Consider the following 19,726-nt stretch of genomic DNA (forward strand, 5'->3'; position numbering starts at 1 on the left):
AATAACAGCTAAACTCGCTGATTTGGAAAATCGGGCGAGGAGGAGCAACCTCCGGTTCCGTGGCTTCCCCGAGCCGACGGGGCCCGAGGACTGCCACGTGCTAATCCGGGACTTCTGCTTGTTTTTACTTGGGGAGTCTAACAAACAGGGAGATCCTCTATCTTCTGACATACAATTCGATCGAGCACACAGGGCACGGCGATCTCCTCAGGCTAACCGCCCGCGGGACATAATTGTCTGTTTCTCCGCTTACAAAATCAAGGAGCAGGTGGCGGCGGCCTCCAGAGAGCGCAATCAATGGGCATGGAACGGATACAGTATTGCTGTCTTCCCGGATCTCTCTATAGCTACGCTACAGAACCGACAATCTTTCAGGGAAGTTACAGTTTTTCTTCGCACCAAGTCTGTAAAATATAGATGGCTTCACCCTTTTGGGCTTTCATTCTCACTTGAGGGGGTAGCGCACAAGTGCTTTTCTGCAGCGGAGGCTATCCCCAGCCTGACCCCGTTGGGATACACAGCTCCTCCACCGCCTCAGCGATCTGCGAGGCCCATCACCCCTCTTATTCAGCGCCCAGCGTGGCAGAGGGTGGGGAAGCGCAACAGCCGGCTTCGGCGACACTCCGGAGGGTCGTCCTCCAAACAGGGTCTTCCCTGAACTTTCTCATCATTCTGCATTAGGAGAGAGCTTCCTAATATTTATATATTGCACTACTGCGATGGTTTGCCAATGTTGATTTTTTATTTCTTTGTTACTTACTGAGCGCGTTTACATTACATGTATTAGTCTTATTGTTCATCTGGTGTGTTTTTAATTTGCTGTGGGCTTGGGGGAGAGGGCGGGATGCTGTCTCTCTCTCTCGTGATACCATTTACACCCCCATTTGGTAATGGGAGTCAGTCTGCCTGGAGGAAAGGGCAGACAGAATTTCAAGGGAGGGGGTCATGTCTATGGTTTAGCCTGTTGGGGCTTTGTCTTGGTGCTATACCAGGCCGCATATTTTTTGTTATTGGCCGGTGATATCTTCTCTGTTTCCGCATCACACTCTAGGTGGCTGGGCGGAGTTCAGGAAGCCGGCTCCATTTTTTGCTGTGGTCCTGCAACCCCATTCGGTGTCTCTTCATCACCTTTTATGAAACATGGCTAGGATAAATGTCATATCCATAAATACTAAGGGCCTCAATTCACCCCAAAAGAGATCACTTTTTTTCAGAGAGCTGACGGTGTCCAACCCAGATGTTATTTTTGTTCAAGAAACACACCTTACACGGCGATATGAATCTCTAATGCGCTCGAGTAAGTACCAGCACCAGTTTTTCTCTGCTGCCCATAAAAATTCTAGGTATGCAGGAGTTGGAATTTTATTTGCATCCCATTTGGTGTTTGAATGTACAAAATGCATTATAGACCCTCTGGGCCGATTTCTTTTACTCTGTATCACCATGCATGATCGTGATTTCACCTTTGTCTCTGTATACGCTCCTAACAGGGAGCAGGCTGTTTTCTTTAAAAATCTCCAACAGTTGATTACTTTACACTCTTCGGGCCATTTACTCATTGGAGGCGATTTTAATGTAACCCTATCTCCCTCCATTGACACCTCCAAGGGTATCTCCCATACAGCGCCGGTTCACACTAGAGCACTTAAAGATCTCATGGTGGAGCACAATTTAATAGACTCTTGGAGGGCCACTTTCCCCCATTCACGATCCTACTCCTTTTACTCAAAGCCTCACGATTCCTATTCAAGAATCGATTACCTTTTGGTTGACAAAAACATGTCTCATATGCTCCAAAAAGCGGAGGTAGGAGTTATATCGTGGTCTGACCATGCACCTATTTCCATTCAAATTCAACTACCAACAGGTGACCATGGGTGTAAATACTGGCGCCTCAATGACTCCATACTGCATGATCCTGCATTTATTCAATCTACTACCCAGCTTATTCAGGACTTCTTCCTGATAAATAATGGCTCAGTCACCTCACCGGTCATGGTTTGGGACTGTTTCAAATCTTATATTAGGGGTCACTTCATTTCCCAATCCTCCTATCTTAAAAAGAAGAGGGAGGCAGCCTGCTCCCAGATGAGGGCGCAGATTTTAGATCTTACTAATCAGCACAGCTTGACTCGATCTACAAAGGTACTGCAACAACTTACCAAAGTCAGGGATGATTTGCACAGGTTGGAACTGGATCGCATCTCTCACGCACTAAATCTCACTAGGCAAACACACTTTGAGGGGGGAAATAGAGCTGGACGTGTCCTTGCCCAACAATTAAAGAAGCAGTCTTTTCAAAATCATATCCTTAAAATTAAGAATGCAGCCGGACAAATTGAAACATCTAATTCGGCTATAGCTCAACAATTCCTCAAATTCTACCAAGACTTATATTCAGCTGAATCCCATATCCCTGACTTCAGATATTGCCCAATATCTTCAAGCTCTACCGCTGCCTCACCTTACACATGATATGCGGGAGAGTCTTAATGCGGAAATCACGACCTTGGAGATTCTTAGTGTCATTAAGTCTCTCAAAGTGGGTAAAGCACCGGGACCTGATGGACTAACCGCCAAGTTTTATAAATCCTTTAGCCATACCCTAGTGCCGCATTTACAGAGACATTTTAATTATCTTAGGGAGGGGGGAATGCTAAACCCAGATTCCAATATGGCAGGTATTACCATTATCGCCAGACCGGGCAGGGATCCTGCACTTTGTGCATCTTACCGCCCAATCTCCCTAATTAACTTAGATCTCAAGATCTTAGCCAAACTTCTCGCGGATAGAATGAATAACTTCATAGCTCAAATCATACATCCAGACCAGGCCGGCTTCATTCCAGGTCGTATGGCCAGCGACAACGTCCGTAAAATTATTAACATAATATGGGGGGCCACACACCATCAGCTAGACCACCTGTTACTGGCCATAGACGCTGAAAAGGCCTTCGACATGGTACACTGGCCCTTTTTATTTCAAACCCTGCACGCAATGGAATTTGGACCTTTCTTCCATAACTGGCTTAATGCCCTCTATCACCAGCCCTCGGCTAGTTTGAAAATCAATGGCAGATACACTACCCCCTTTCCCGTTAGTAGAGGTACTCGGCAGGGGTGCCCCCTATCACCCTTATTGTTTGCCATCTTTTTAGAACCCCTAGCCATAACCATCCGTCTCAATCAGAAGGTTCGTGGTTTCTCATTCCGATCTCACGAATCTAAAATATCGCTGTTTGCAGACGATATTATATTTACTGTGGGCTGTCCAGCTACATCTCTCCCCCTGATAGAGGCTGATCTGGCGCGCTTCAGCTCTCTGTCTGGCTTTAAAATAAATTGGGACAAGTCAGAGATTCTGAATATCACTTGTCCTCCGGACCTGGTGCGGTCCTTAAAGGCTGCACATGCTTTCAAATGGGCATCAGTGAAGCTTAAATATCTAGGGGTCTATTTAAGTAATTCTCTTTCGGATCTTTTTGGGCTTAATTATACTCCTTTGTTTAAACAAATTGAACTGGACTTGGAGAAATGGCAATCCCTACCCTTTACATGGATCGGAAGATTGGCAATCATTAAGATGACTGTACTTCCCAAACTTCTCTACCTATTTCAAACGCTTCCGGTGATGGTTTCTCGCACCTTGCTGCTACAATGGCAGAGAAAGTTACTGCGCTTTTTGTGGAGGCACAGACCGCCGAGAGTGGCGCAAAAGATTTTGTACCAGCCTAAGATAGCAGGGGGCATGGGCCTTCCGAACCTGTCTTGGTACTACGCAGCGGCACAACTGAGGCCTATTCTAGACTGGCACTGCTCCCCTATCATAAAACCCTGGGTGATTCTTGAGCAAGAATGGATGGACCCGATGCCCATATCAGCTATACTCTGGCAACCAGTCAAGACTTGGCGGCCGGATACCAGATTGACACCATGCACACGTCAGACTTACAATGTGTGGAAGCAGTGGAAACATAAATTGGTCGGCTACACCGACTACTTTTCAATGACGTGTTTATTCCATAATACCATGTTCCCGGCTGGCCTCCCCACTCAGGCATATGAAGCATGGAAATCCAAAGGCATCTGTGGTATCAGACATATATTGCAACAGGGATATCTCCTTTCCTTTTCAACCCTGCAGGAGATGTTCCAGCTTCCCTCGGGAGAATTTCTAGCCTACATGCAGCTACGGCATTTCCTCCAACATATCAAAGCTGGCGGACACCTGTCTTCATCCCGCTCTCTATTTGAGGGCTACTGTGCCTCTCCCCGACCAATTGGAGGCCTGATATCTAAGATATACCAGATTTTGGGCTCTCGCACATTCACCAAACACTCTCATATGAAGGCCTGGGAACTTGACCTACAGAGATCAATCCCTGAAGAGGACTGGATGGCGATCTTCTCTAAAATTTCACGTGGAAATATCTCCTCTCGGATTATCGAAGCCAACTATAAGATCTTTTATCGTTGGCATTTAACGCCAGCACGTCTTCATCAATACTACCCTCGGGTGCCACCTAACTGTTGGCGGAACTGTTCTCAACCTGGTACATTCATACATATGTGGTGGGACTGTCCATGTATTGCCACTCTTTGGTCCTATGTATCCACGTTACTTTCGAATCTTCTTCAAACTCCTTGTGATCTCTCCATGGAACAGGCACTTTTGTTTGGTGTTAAGGATACTCTCACGACATCGGAACAGACGTTAATGCAACAAGTATGCACAGCCACGAGGATGGAAATAGCCTATCACTGGAAGCGTTCTCAGCCGCCCACGTCGGCTGAACTTTTAAAACGCCTGGACGGGACATGTACTTTATATCGCCTTACAGCTCTGAAATATCATCGTCTCTCCAAATTTCAGCAAGTTTGGGGACCATACATCACCTGGAGACCATTGATCTTTACTTCACGCTAAGGAATTTTCTGCTCTGCTTGACCTATCAATTCTTGCATTTATTTTGCGGATATATTTGATATTTGTTGACTTTTTGCTGCCTTTTGCTAAGATATGGAAGCCTGGCCTTGCACCATACTGTTGAATAGACATGACGGGGGGGGGGGGGGGGGGGGGGTGGTGAGGGAAACTTATGTGCTGTTTTGAATCACTGACACTTCACGGTAATGTTTTTCTTCTGGTTCTTATATTGCTTATGGTTGGTGTGTAATTTACTCTCTCTGTAATGGAATGTTCTTACAGCAATAAAAATTTTCAATTGAGAAAAAAAAAAAAGGTTTGGATAAGTTCTTGGAGGAGAAGTCCATTAACGGCTATTAATCAAGTTTACTTAGGGAATAGCCACTGCTATTAATTGCATCAGTAGCATGGGATCTTCTTAGTGTTCGGGTAAGTGCCAGGTTCTTGTGGCCTGGATTGGCCACTGTTGGAAACAGGATGCTGGGCTTGATGGACCCTTGGTCTGACCCAGCATGGCATGTTCTTGCTTTCTTAGCTTGGCTCATTAGATAACTGGTTGGTTACACAAGTGGTTAATCAGATTTCTCCTAAAGCAATCACTGATATTCTCTGAGGATCCTTCCTCCCCATCACTCCTACAGTCCCCACCGCAACCAGGTAAGTCCCCTCGATACAAATTCCAATTCCTCTAGGGAAGGCGGAACTGGATCAACCTCTGAGGGCTAAACTGCATCAGATGGCCACAGTGGATGTTACATCACCCACATAAGGGTTTGCAGCTGGGACATCTGTCTGGGGGTTTCTCCAGACCTGAGACCTGGGAGGACCAGGCAGTTTTACAGACAGGTGCAGACTGTCTCCTCCTGTCCTGGCAGTGCTACCAGATACCATCCTCTCTAATTGTATTTCTAGGAAACCCCAGCAACCTACGGATCTAGAAGAAAGCTGCACCCACTGCTCTGGCAGAACATTTCAGAGCAGCAGAACCAGGAGATGCTGGGATCTTGAGATTAAAGCACTCAGGAGCTAATACTGCCCAAGAGAATGCAGCGGCTGAAAATGTCAATGCACAAGGGATGAAAATACCAGCAAGAAACTCCAGCAAAATAGAGAGAACGCAGGGGATGAAAATACCAGCAAGAAACTCCAGCAAAATAGAGAGAACGCAGGGGATGAAAATACCGGCAAGAAACTCCAGCAAAATAGAGAGAACGCAGGGGATGAAAATACCGGCAAGAAACTCCAGCAAAATAGAGAGAACGCAGGGGATGAAAATACCGGCAAGAAACTCCAGCAAAATAGAGAGAACGCAGGGGATGAAAATACCGGCAAGAAACTCCAGCAAAATAGAGAGAACGCAGGGGATGAAAATACCTGGCAAGAAACTCCAGCAAAATAGAGAGAACGCAGGGGATGAAAATACCGGCAAGAAACTCCAGCAAAATAGAGAGAACGCAGGGGATGAAAATACCGGCAAGAAACTCCAGCAAAATAGAGAGAATGCAGGAGATGAAAATACCAGCAAGAAACTCCAGCAAAATAGAGAGAATGCAGGAGCTGAAATTACCAGCTAGAGACTCCAGCAAAACAGAGGGAATGCAGGAGCTGAAATTACCAGCAAGAGACTCCAGCAAAACAGAGAGAATGCAGGGGATGAAAATACCAGCAAGAGACTCCAGCAAACTAGAGAGAACGCAGGAACTGAAATTACCAGCAAGAGACTCCAGCAAAATAGAGAGAATGCAGGGAACTGAAATTACCAGCAAGAGACTCCAGCAAAATAGAGAGAATGCAGGGGCTGAAATTACCAACAAGAAACTCCAGCAAAATAGAGAGTTCTCAGGGGCTGAAAATACCAGCAAGAGACTCCAGCAAAATAGAGAGAACGCAGGGGATGAAAATACCAGCAAGAGACTCCAGCAAAATAGAGAGAACGCAGGGGATGAAAATACCAGCAAGAGACTCCAGCAAAATAGAGAGAACGCAGGGACTGAAAGTACCAGCAAGAGACTCCAGCAAAATAGAGGGAATGCAGGCACTGAAAGTACCAGCAAGAGACTCCAGCAAAATAGAGAGAACGCAGGGACTGAAAATACCAGCAAGAGACTCCAGCAAAATGCAGAGAGTGCAGGAGCAGAGTATACCAGGGGAGACTCCAGTAAAATGGTGAGAGCGCAGGAGCAGAGTATACCAGGGGAGACTCCAGTAAAATGCAGAGAGCGCAGGAGCAGAGTATACCAGGGGAGAGACTCCAGTAAAATGCAGAGAGCGCAGGAGCAGAGTATCCCAGGGGAGACTTCAGTAAAATGCAGAGAGCGCAGGAGCAGAGTATCCCAGGGGAGACTCCAGTAAAATGCAGAGAGCGCAGGAGCAGAGTATCCCAGGGGAGACTCCAGTAAAATGCAGAGAGCGCAGGAGCAGAGTATACCAGGGGAGACTCCAGTAAAATGCAGAGAGCGCAGGAGCAGAGTATCACAGGGGAGAGACTCCAGTAAAATGCAGAGAGCGCAGGAGCAGAGTATCCCAGGGGAGACTCCAGTAAAATGCAGAGAGCGCAGGAGCAGAGTACCCAAGAAAGAGATCTAGGCGTCATAGTAGATAATACATTGAAATCGTCAGCTCAGTGTGCTGCAGCAGTCAAAAAAGCAAATAAAATGTTAGGAATTATTAGGAAGGGAATGGTTAATAAAACGGAAAATGTCATAATGCCTCTATATCGCTCCATGGTGAGACCACACCTTGAATACTGTGTACAATTCTGGTCGCCGTATCTCAAAAAAGATATAGTTGCATTGGAGAAGGTACAGAGAAGGGCAACCAAAATGATAAAGGGGATGGAACAGCTCCCCTATGAGGAAAGGCTGAAGAGGTTAGGGCTGTTCAGCTTGGAGAAGAGACGGCTGAGGGGGGATATCATAGAGGTCTTTAAGATCATGAGAGGTCTTGAACGAGTAGATGTGACTCGGTTATTTACACTTTCGAATAATAGAAGGACTAGGGGGCATTCCATGAAGTTAGCAAGTAGCACATTTAAGACTAATCGGAGAAAATTCTTTTTCACTCAACGCACAATAAATCTCTGGAATTTGTTGCCAGAGGATGTGGTTAGTGCAGTTAGTGTAGCTGGGTTCAAAAAAGGTTTGGATAAGTTCTTGGAAGAGAAGTCCATTAACTGCTATTAATCAAGTTTACTTAGGGAATAGTCACTGCTATTAATTGCATCAGTAGCATGGGATCTTCTAGGTGTTTGGGTAATTGCCAGGTTCTTGTGGCCTGGTTTGGCCTCTGTTGGAAACAGGATGCTGGGCTTGATGGACCCTTGGTCTGACCCAGCATGGCAATTTCTTATGTTCTTATGTTCTTAATACCAGGGGAGAGACTCCAGTAAAATGCAGAGAGCGCAGGAGCAGAGAATACCAGGGGAGAGACTCCAGTAAAATGCAGAGAGCGCAGGAGCAGAGTATCCCAGAAGAGACTGCAGTAAAATGCAGAGAGTGCAGGAGCAGAGTATACCAGGGGAGACTCCAGTAAAATGGAGAGAGAGCAGGAGCAGAGTTTACCAGGGGAGACTCCAGTAAAATGGAGAGAGAGCAGGAGCAGAGTATCCCAGAAGAGACTGCAGTAAAATGCAGAGAGCGCAGGAGCAGAGTATACCAGGGGAGACTCCAGTAAAATGCAGAGAGCGCAGGAGCAGAGTATCCCAGGGGAGACTGCAGTAAAATGCAGAGAGTGCAGGAGCAGAGTATACCAGGGGAGACTCCAGTAAAATGGAGAGAGAGCAGGAGCAGAGTATCCCAGAAGAGACTGCAGTAAAATGCAGAGAGCGCAGGAGCAGAGTATACCAGGGGAGACTCCAGTAAAATGCAGAGAGCGCAGGAGCAGAGTATCCCAGGGGAGACTGCAGTAAAATGCAGAGAGTGCAGGAGCAGAGTATACCAGGGGAGACTCCAGTAAAATGGAGAGAGAGCAGGAGCAGAGTATACCAGGGGAGACTCCAGTAAAATGGAGAGAGAGCAGGAGCAGAGTATCCCAGAAGAGACTGCAGTAAAATGCAGAGAGCGCAGGAGCAGAGTATACCAGGGGAGACTCCAGTAAAATGCAGAGAGCGCAGGAGCAGAGTATCCCAGGGGAGACTCCAGTAAAATGCAGAGAGCGCAGGAGCAGAGTATCACAGGGGAGAGACTCCAGTAAAATGCAGAGAGCGCAGGAGCAGAGTATACCAGGGGAGACTCCAGTAAAATGCAGAGAACGCAGGAGCAAAGTATCCCAGGGGAGACTCCAGTAAAATGCAGAGAGCGTAGGAGCAGAGTATCCCAGAAGAGACTGCAGTAAAATGCAGAGAGCGCAGGAGCAGAGTATACCAGGGGAGAGACTCCAGTAAAATGCAGAGAGCGCAGGAGCAGAGAATACCAGGGGAGAGACTCCAGTAAAATGCAGAGATCGCAGGAGCAGAGTATCCCAGAAGAGACTGCAGTAAAATGCAGAGAGTGCAGGAGCAGAGTATACCAGGGGAGACTCCAGTAAAATGGAGAGAGAGCAGGAGCAGAGTATCCCAGAAGAGACTGCAGTAAAATGCAGAGAGCGCAGGAGCAGAGTATACCAGGGGAGACTCCAGTAAAATGGAGAGAGAGCAGGAGCAGAGTATCCCAGAAGAGACTGCAGTAAAATGCAGAGCGCGCAGGAGCAGAGTATACCAGGGGAGACTCCAGTAAAATGCAGAGAGCGCAGGAGCAGAGTATCCCAGGGGAGACTCCAGTAAAATGCAGAGAGCGCAGGAGCAGAGTATCCCAGAAGAGACTGCAGTAAAATGGCGAGAGTGCTAGTGAATAGGAGAATTGACTGTGCAGCCCGGCATTCCTCTAGAGACCGTCTGACCCGATCACCCCAGGTTCTCTCTCCTGGCTGATACTCAGCATCTTCTGAGTTTTCTGCATCCCAGTTCTGCACTGAATCTTTGCTGCCTCATTTTATCTCTTCCCTCGGGAGAGTTCACCCTGTTACAGTTCTTAGTGCAACATTGCTTAGCCCCCGGGCCTCTCTCTCCTCCTGTCTGGGACAGGGTCAGATGCAAGCAGGGGCCTCTATCCAATTCCCTGGCCACCCAATGAGAGAACTGGACCCCTGCAGCTGCGCTCCAGGATCCTCGGCCAGCGCTGAGCTGAGGCTAACGGGCCCGGTCCCTGGTTCTAGTTTTCTGAAGAGGGATGGAGACCTGCGTGCGCTCGGCTGGATCCCGTCCTGCCTCTGAATACTGACAGGACAGGGGCCATTGTAGGGCCCCGGAATGCCTGTGTGCGTAGCTGTGGCCCCAGGCTGGCAGGGAGTTACAGTGCTAGGGCTGGGGCTCCCCACAGTGCAGGGCCAGGGCAGTGCCCCCCCCCCCCCCTTCTAAGAACAGTCCTGATGCCGAACAAATGCATCTTTGCTTCTCCATCATCGTCACCCAGCTCTCAGACCTAGGAATGGGGTCCCCTCCCAGCTTCCCTCGGGGCTCTCTCCTGTGCCAGCCCTCCCCTCGCCTGCGCATCTGCCCCCCAGAAACCTTCACCTGCTCCCTCGCTTTCATTCCCATCTGTGCCAGGGACAGGAGAGCGGCCTCCCAGTGACCCTTCCTTCCTACTCTCCTGCTAAGGTGTCCCCCAATCCCTTCTGTCAGCCTTGCATTCAGCCTCGTCTTCCCTCAGGACCACAGTCTGAGGATCTTCTTCTGGTGCCTAAGCCTTCTTCAGAGTCCTAAAACCCGTTCAGCCCCCTTTAAAGAGATTGCACCGTCCTCGCAGCTGTAGGGTGCCCAGCTGGGCTCTCCCCCCTCCCCAGCCCGGTAGCTACCTGTTTGCTGCTGAGTGGAGGGGAGCTGCAGGAGCTGTGGTCGTTGCTGTCTGAGTCCTGGCACTCGTCCCTCTCTCTCTCATGCATGCTGCCTCGCCAGCTCTTGCCCACTGCCGTGCACATCTCAGCCTCTCGCGGCCTCGCTCTGTGGTTTCCACTGAGAGACAGTGTGGGGGACCTGAAGCTGGAAGTCACGTGCGCGGAAACTTTGCAGAAAACATATCTGGGAAGAGAGACGTGTGAAATACCCAGAAAAACCCCAGCACTTTCAGAGAGACAGAGAGAGAAAGTAGGCCTGCAAGGCGTGCAGGGCTCGTTCAGGACCAGCACAGAACCGTGCAGGATTCAGCATCGCCACGGAGACCGAGGAAATGCTGGGTCAGACCAAAGGTCCATCAAGCCCAGCATCCTGCCACTGGCCACGCAGGGTCGCCATTAATGCCACACACGTGCAGGCCCATGGTGGGGGGGAGTGGCAGCCTGGGCTAGGACCACTGTTTCCATATTAACTCATCTGCACTCACATTGCAAATGCAGAGCAGGGCCGGCTGATTTTACAGAAGCATTCGGATGCTGTAAGCCACTGAGCAGATGCCTGGCACACAGCCAGCCGTGGCAGGGGCAGTTTGGAGGCAGGGCTGTCAGAAGGGGAAGAGGGGGCATCCTGCTGCAGCCTGTGCGCTGGAAAGGGAAGAATTGGGCTGTTAGACTCTGCTTCTGCCAGGAGGCGCTGCCTGTTTGCAGGCAAGGCTGACAGGCCCATGCCATGAGATGCGCGCAGAAACCGGGCGGCCGATATGAACGTCTGTTTCCTAATCATCCCCTGTGCAGCTGACGCGGCATTCAAACGGGCATAAAATCGGAGCGCCTCTGGCACTGAAAGGTTTACTGCATGGCGCGCAGGGAGATCCAGACTGTGCGCTCCCAGGAAACGTGCCTGCTCACATGAAGTTACAGAAATCATCCTGCTGCACTCCTGCACTCTCTATATACATTGCTTTATTTTATATTCTAACCCCAAATAACTAATTCTTACACTAATCTATCTAAACATTAACAACCCCACCCTAACAGGGGCACATTTACTGCAACACAGAGGGAAAAATTGTTATATTTCTCATGAGCCCTTGCCTGCCAGTAAAGTTTACTCCACCTCCAGAACGGGGGAGTTGCGCTCTGGTGGCTGGGAGCGCTAGGGGTGAGATGTGTGCCCCTTGCGGTAAGACGGACCTTGTCTAGGGTTGGAGGTGACCAGGCCCCTGCCGACCTGCATGCCAGAATGAGGCCAACCAGGCAAGGTTGGTCTCTGAGTGGTCCTCCGACTACTCCCAGCCCTTTCGGACCTGCTGCAGGGAGCAGCACAGGTGGCAGGCCGGACAAGAGACAAGGGCGGACAAGGGCTGAAGCTCGAAGGCTGAGACGAAGGCTTCAGGACTCAGGAGAAAAACACAAGGCATCAACAATAGGAACGAAAGACCTCCAGAAGGGCGAGCGGGTGGAAGCGCTCCCATGGAAGGCATCTGGAACTAGAATAGATGGAGGCTCAGTGGCACTGAGGCGGAGGGGGCTGCCCACCAGCACCGGGCACTTTTGAGATGCTTCACTGAAGAGAAAAGCTAGAAAAAAAAAGGAAAAAAATCAGCTTTATAATGTGAATGGAGATCACTATGAAGAAAAACAGTGAGCATGAGACCCGCCCCCTTGTGATGTCATCCAGCCCAGCGTCGAGCCGGTAAACGGCGCCATTCCACCTGGCGTCACGCGACAAAAGGGCACTCCCCTTTGTGCACCCCTTGGTGCAACCCTTGGTGCTACCTTTTTTCATTTTTTTTCTTTTTAACTTCTATGTTTCTTCCACTTTTGTTTACCTTTCTCTTTTTTCATAGTTGTTATCCCTTGTTAACAATTTTCATTGTTATTAATGTTAAATGTATTTGACAAAGGTAACTTTTTTCCTGCATCTCCTGTTTTAATGTAAACCGGAATGATTTGTATATTATACAAGAATGTCGGTATATAAAAATTAAAAATAAATAAATAAATAAATCAGGAACGTCCGAGGCAAGGATAACTTACGGACCTTGGGAAATCCAGACGAGACAAAAAGGACTTTGAAGACTTAGACAAAGAGAAGCGGGCACTGTTCCTCAGGGCACCCTACACAGCCCACTACTCAGGGCGGACCCAATGGGCTGGTCACGGACCACCTTGTCCCACTGCGCGCCCTACACAACCTTAGGAGGCTGGTCATGGACCACACGGGAGCAGGGCAGGCTCAGGAAAGGAATCCAACTGACCGAGGCTCCAATGACCGGAAACAGGAACCGGACGGAACGGATTTACCCTCGGGGTGGCCATCTGGAGGACTCGGGGAGCTGGAACATTACAGGAACAGACATCAGGAAGATCAGGTACACAAGGACCTCTAGCTATCGAGGACGTCAGACCTTCTGGAACATCAGAAGGGCAGAGACGGAGGACATCAGAGAGCGGGATCAGGAACAGCAGAGACGAAACGAAGAGGGATCCCTTAGAAAACTGGAACACCAAGCAAGAGCAGGACCATGAAGTCCAAGGGGAAGGAGAAACTCCTCAGACGACTGGCTCAATGCGAAGGCAAAGCTGACTGGAAGTTGAAGTCCTTTTATAGGGCTGAAGACAGGCAACTCCCTGGGAGGAGTTTGGATGGGCCACACCTAGCTGGCCCTATAACTGAGAAGTGCTGCGGGCCGGCCCCTAGGGAGAAGGGCATGGCCCAAACCAGGAAGTCCATGCAGACCCAAGCAAGCCTCAGGCAGGCCCCAAGGACATCAAGGCCTCCCAGACCCTGGAGCAAATTCTGGATAGTTTGTAGGCGAGACCCTGGCTTCGGAGCGGCCTCCAGGAAAGAGGTGAGAAGCCTCCCGTAGCACAGATACAGGAGGATTTATAACAGGGGGTTCATTTTCTGGTGTAAAAAGAGTGCATTGGACACCCCGTCTTTGGGCTCGCTTTCCTGCATCGAGCGCTAATTGCTAAAGTCTTTATTTCCGTGCATTTGAAATGCTGTGGGCGCTAACCGGTACTGAGGGGGAGGGGTGGCTGCACATCACTGGGAAACATCTGAGGGGGCAGAGAAAAATGCAACAGGAGAAAAATTCTCTTGCCAAGGCTCATTAAATCCTTTTGCGACTTGTGGCAGAAGTCAGTGTGAGAGAGGTATGTCCATGAGAGAGAAAGAGAGAGAAGTGTGTGAGAGAGGGAGAGACCATATGTGAGACAACATATACATGAGACATGCCATGCTGGGTCAGATCAAGGGTCCATCAAGCCCAGCATCCTGTTTCCAACAGTGGCCAATCCAGGCTACAAGTACCTAGCAGGATCCCAAGGACTAGAGAGATTCCCTGCTGCTCATCCTAGGAATAAGCAGTGGATTTCTGCAATTCCACCTTTATAATGATTAATGAATGTTTCCTCCAGGAACTTGCCTAAACTGTTTTTAAATGTTGCTATACTAACAGCTTTCACCACATCCTCTGGCAATGAATTCCAGAGTTTAACTAACCATTGTTTTAAATGTATTACCCAATAACTTCATTGTGTGATCCCTGGTCTTTGTACTTTTTGAAAGAGTAAACAACTGATAAACGGTTACTGGTTCCACTCCACTCATTATTTTATAGATCTCTATCACATTTCCCCTCAGCCATCTCTTCTCCAAGCTGAAGAATCCTAACCTCTGTAGCCTTTCCTTATAGGGCAATTGTTCCATCATCTTGGTCGCCCTTCTGTGTACCTTTTCTAATTCTGCTATATCTTTTTTGAGATGTGGTGACCAGAGAGAAAAGGAAAGAAGTCTGTGAGTGAGAGAGGGTGAGACGGAAGAAGAATGTGATAGAGGGAGAGAGAGATCTGTATGTGAGAGAGGGAAAGAATTGTGTGTGAGAGAGAACATGTTTAAGAGAGGGAGAGAGGTACAGTATGTGTGTGTGTGAGAGAGAGAACCATGTGTGAGAGAGGGAGCAAAGTGTCTGTGTGAGAGAAGAAGAGAGGGAAAGAAGTGTGTATGAGAAAGACATGTTTAAGAGAGAGAGGAAGAGATAGAGATTACAGTATGTGAGAGAGAGAACTCTATGTAAGAGAGGGAAAGAAGTGCGTTTGAGAGAGGGAACTGTGTGTATGAGAGACAGCATGTTTAAGAGAGTGAGGAAGAGAACTGTGTATGAGAGAGACTGGGAGAGAAGTCTGTAAGTGAGAGGAGAGAGGAAAGGAGTATGTGTGAGAGAACTGTGAGAGAGGGATAGAAGTGTGTGTATGAGAGAGAGCATGTTTAAGAGAGAGAAGGAGAGGGAGAGAGGTATAGTATGTGTGTAAGAGAGAAAACTGTGCGAGAGAAGGAGAGAAGTGTGTGTGTGAGAGAGGGTGAGAAGACTGTGAGTGAGAGATAGAGAGAGGGAATAAGTATGTGAGAGAACTGTATGTGAGGGAGGGAAAGAATTGTATGTGTGTGAGAGAGGGAAAGAAGTGTGTGTGAGAGAGCATGTTTAAAAGAGAGAGGAAGAGGGAGAGAGTTACAGTATGTGTGAGAGGGAGAGAAGTATGTGAGAGAGAAAGAGAACTGTGTGAGAGAAATGTGTGTGAGAGGAGAGAGGGAAAGAAGTGTGTGAGAGAGAACATGTTTAAGAGAGAGAGGAAGAGGGAGAGAGTTACAGTATGTGTGAGAGGTTGTTATGGTTAATGGTATGTGGGTGGATCCTTGGACACTGTGGCAGCTGACCACGCCCACGGGGGGCAGTCCCGTGAGGGACCATGGTGTCAGGCTAAACTCTGGACGCACAAACACAGATTTGAATCTTTTATTAAACAGTTTGAATGACCACCAGAGGTGGCAGTAGTGAGTAGTGGTTGTAGAGGCCGGCTGGGCGCTTCTCACACAGAACGCTGGAACAGCGGATCCTCTGCAAGGCAGTGCTGTAGTGGAAAGAGACTGAGAGTTATAAGCACACAATAAGAATAACTATGCAGTCAATCCACAACGCATTCAGAGTCCCAATGTAGAAATAGAAGAAGCTCCAAGACAGGGAGAGCTGGCCTTCGAGGAGCGAGTACCTGATCCCTTAGAGCAGAGAGACTCGATAGCGTTGTACTCAGCAGTAACAGAGATTTTTATTTTATTTATTTATTTAAAAGTTTTTTATATACCGCACACTTGGGCAATTATATGTCCATCTAGGCGGTTTACAAACCTACATACATAATAAAAATAAAACAAGCTTATTAATATTAACATATTATCAAATCAAAGTATTAGGTTAAATAGCAGAGTAAATTGATATCAGTTATTGTATTTATAGGCATCGTTAAACAAATAGGTTTTTAGCATCTTCTTAAATTCGTTGCGGCTGGATGTCATTCGGATAAAGTCGGGAATGGAGTTCCACAGGGTCGGGCCTATAACTGAGAAGGCTCTTTTCCTTGTTAAGGCTAGACTGGTTGTCCTAATCGATGGAATCTCTAGTAGACATTTGTCTATTGATCGTAGCTGTCTTGTAGGTTTATATATATGTAGCATATAACAAATCCATACAGAACTGGGGTTGTAGAGTAGATTATGAATAGTGGTCAAGATTTTATATTTTATACGGTGAGTTATGGGAAGCCAATGTAAATGTTGTAATATGGGAGTAATGTGCTCTCTCCTCTGTAGGTTGAAAATTAGTCTGGCGGTTGCATTTTGGATTAGTTGCAAAGGATGTAGTGTGGATAAAGGTAAACCTATGTATAATGCATTACAGTAGTCTAAGTTTGATAGATTCCACTAAATGAGAGGTCTGGCACCAGAGCAGAGAGCAGGCCCTCGAGGAGCGAGTGCCTGGTTCCAGTGAAGCAGTACTGTGGAAAGAGATGGTTACTGTACTCACTGATGGTAACTGTAAGTTAGTTCTTCCAAGTAGAAGGGTAGAGGTTGCAGGCAGCGACACAGGGAACATGGGCCCTTGAGGAGCGAGTACCGGTTTCCTGATAGCACCTGAAAGAAGCAAAGAGGCCCCCGAGGAGCGGGTACCCCGTTAGAGACCCCGAAGGGTAGTAAAAGTTCCAGATATCGCTGGAGTGGCAGAGTAGCTTAGGAACGGAGAGCGAATCCCATCCGTAAGATTCCTGATGCTAACTCAACTAGCTAGCAAATACTGTAGGCAGATATACCCGGAAGTCATGACGTCAGAACAGGGGGACGCCTCTGAGGACGCAACAGTACCCCCCTTCAAAGGGCGGCCTCCGGCCCTTTTACCAGGTTTAGGTTTTTGTGGATGCATCTGATGAAACTGAAGAAGCATCTCCTTAACCAGGAAATTTGCCATCGGCTCCCAAGAATTTTCCTCGGGGGCCATAACCTTCCCAAAACAGAAGGTATTCCCAAGTTTTGCCACATCTTCTTACATCCAGAATAGCTTCAACCTTATATTCAAGGTCTTCTTCTGTGGTAATAGAAGTTGGTTCTGGAGACTTGGATGAGAACTCTCTAAGAATGAATGGTTTCAAAAGTGAAATGTGGAATGCGTTGTGGATTTTCAGTCAAGGTGGTAACTTCAGACTGTATGTAATATTGCCAAGACATCGGAGAATTGGAAACGGTCCAACGTAGCGTGGAGCAAATCGAGTAGAAGGTAACTTTAGCCTCAAATGCTTAGTTGACAGCCAGACTTTGTCACCAGGTTGAAATACAGGTGCTTTAGAGAGATGAGCATCATATGATTTCTTTGCTCATTCACCCGCTTTGATTAGCATGTCTTTAGTCTGAGTTCATAATTGATGGATATCATCATTAGTGGATTGAGCTGCTGGGGATGACACTGAGAGAGTCAATGGAAGTGGCGGTGAAGGTAGTCATCCATAAACCACTTCGAATGGTGTTGATCCAGTGGATGATGCTGTATGTGAGTTAATGGCGAATTCTGCCCATGGCAACAGTTCGGCCCAGTTATTCTGACGGCAACTCACATAGGCACGAATGAACTGTTTTAGGGTCCTATGCATCCTCTCAGTTTGACCATTAGATTGAAGATGATAGGCAGATGTATAATCCAGAGCGATGTCAAATAGCTTGCACAAAGCCTTCCAGAATTTGTCCGTGAATTGAGATCCTCTATCAGAGACAATATGCTTCGGTAGGCCATGTAGGCGAAAGATATGTACGATGAAGAGCTTAGCAAGCTCCAAGGCTGAGGATAAGCCAGGCAGTGCCACGAAATGGGCCATCTTACTGAAACGGTCAATCGTCACCCAGATAGTATTCATTCCTCCAGAAAGAGGCAGATCAACTACAAAGTCTGTAGCGATGTGAGTCCATGGCTCCTCCGGAACTGGCAGCGGTTGCAGCAATCCCCAAGCCTGACCATAAATAGGCTTATGTTTAGCACAGTTGGAGCATGACGCTACATAGGAGTACGTGTCTTCCTTGATAGTAGGCCACCAGGATGGCCAGCCAGCTTGGAATCATGAGCCCAGTGTAGTAGTTTCTTTCTGAGGTGCTTGGGTACAATTGTTTTACCGGCAGGCACAGAATGAGTAGCCGCCAAGATGACTTTCTTCGGGTCGATGATATGTTGAGGTTCTTCAGGAACATCCTCAGAGAGGAAAGAGCGAGACAGAGCATCAGCTCTGGTAGTCTTGTCTCCGGGACGGTATTTGAGCACGAAGTCAAAGCGATTAAAAAACAAGGACCATCTGGCTTGTCTGTGGTTAAGACATTGCGCATGATGGAGATACTCTAGATTCTTGTGGTCCGAGAATACGGTAATTTGATGTTGGTGCCTTCGAGACAAGGCTGCCATTCCTCGAATGCCATCTTAATAGCCAGGAGCTCTTTATCTCCGATCCCATAGTTCTTCTCTGCAGGAGAAAAGCGCCGCAAGAAAAAGGAGCAGGGATGTAAGGCTTTAGAATCTCCAGTTTGGCTCAACACGACCCCTACTCCAACATCTGAAGCATCAACCTCCACGATGAAGGGTCTGTTGGGGTCCGGGTGACACAGACATATTTCAGTGGAAAAGGCAGTCTTTAATTTCTCAATCGCGGAAATGGCCTCCGCAGACCACTTTGAAGCATTAGCCCCTTTCCGTGTCATAGCATTTAAGGGCACTATCAAAGAAGAATAGTTCTTTATGAAGCTCCTATAGTAGTTTGTAAACCCAAAAAATTGTCTCAGGGCCTTCAGACTGGTAGGTTAAGACCAATTCTTGATACTCTCTAATTTTTGGGGATCCATCTGGAAGCCTTGTTTCGATACAATATAGCTTCTTCAAGAAAAGGCACAGATTCTTTGTGAAACTCGCATTTCGACAATTTGGCGTAGAGGCGGTGTTCTCGAAGTCTCAGTAATACTTGTTTGACATCTGCTAGATGAGTAGACATATCTTGTGAAAAGATCAAGGTGTCATCTAGGTAAACAACGACACATTTGTACAGAAGGTCCTGCAGTCGTTCATTTTTATTTATTTATTTATTTATTTATTTAAGGTTTTTATATACCGGCAATCATGAGCACATATCTTGCTGGTTTACATGAAATGGGAGTGCATTAAATACATCAACTAGAAGTGTGGTGATCGAAGGAGCAGTTACAAATAACAAGGGTAGCAGAACTTGGATAAGAAGGAAGAGATAGGAAAGAATAAACGGTTGAACGGTATACAAATAAATTAAATGCTATGTAAAAATGGCATGATTAATGGCTGAATATTTGAAGTCTATAGGAGTAATGAAGAGGCACATCAGCTTTCATGGCAGGCAGGAAGAGAGAAGGCAAAGAGGCAAAGAGGGTTTGTCCTCCCGAGCCTCTTCCTTTTATTGTACATTCATACAAAGGCAGATGATGTGTCATTACATGATTGGCTACTTTCCCATAGCAACAGAAGAGTCATTACACCATTGGCTTTGGCTCAGGGGGTGTGCACGGATCATTTCATTGGCTGCTGAAATCTATACCTC

At 47.5% G+C, this 19,726-nt stretch overlaps 1 protein-coding gene across 1 annotated transcript in view; it reads right to left on the reverse strand.

Moving 5' to 3' along the window:
- Window positions 1-10,888, reverse strand: part of BATF (basic leucine zipper ATF-like transcription factor) — a 39,954-nt gene extending 29,066 nt beyond the window's left edge. Inside the window, exon 1 of the mRNA XM_029598400.1 lies at window positions 10,757-10,888. Within this exon, the coding sequence (XP_029454260.1) occupies window positions 10,757-10,879 (123 nt within the window). The 5' untranslated portion in view covers window positions 10,880-10,888. The remainder of the gene's footprint in view (window positions 1-10,756) is intronic.
- Between the last annotated feature and the right edge of the window lie 8,838 nt (window positions 10,889-19,726).

The sequence above is a fragment of the Rhinatrema bivittatum genome, chromosome 4, assembly GCF_901001135.1.
Source record: "Rhinatrema bivittatum chromosome 4, aRhiBiv1.1, whole genome shotgun sequence".
NCBI classification, from domain to species: Eukaryota; Metazoa; Chordata; class Amphibia; order Gymnophiona; family Rhinatrematidae; genus Rhinatrema; species Rhinatrema bivittatum.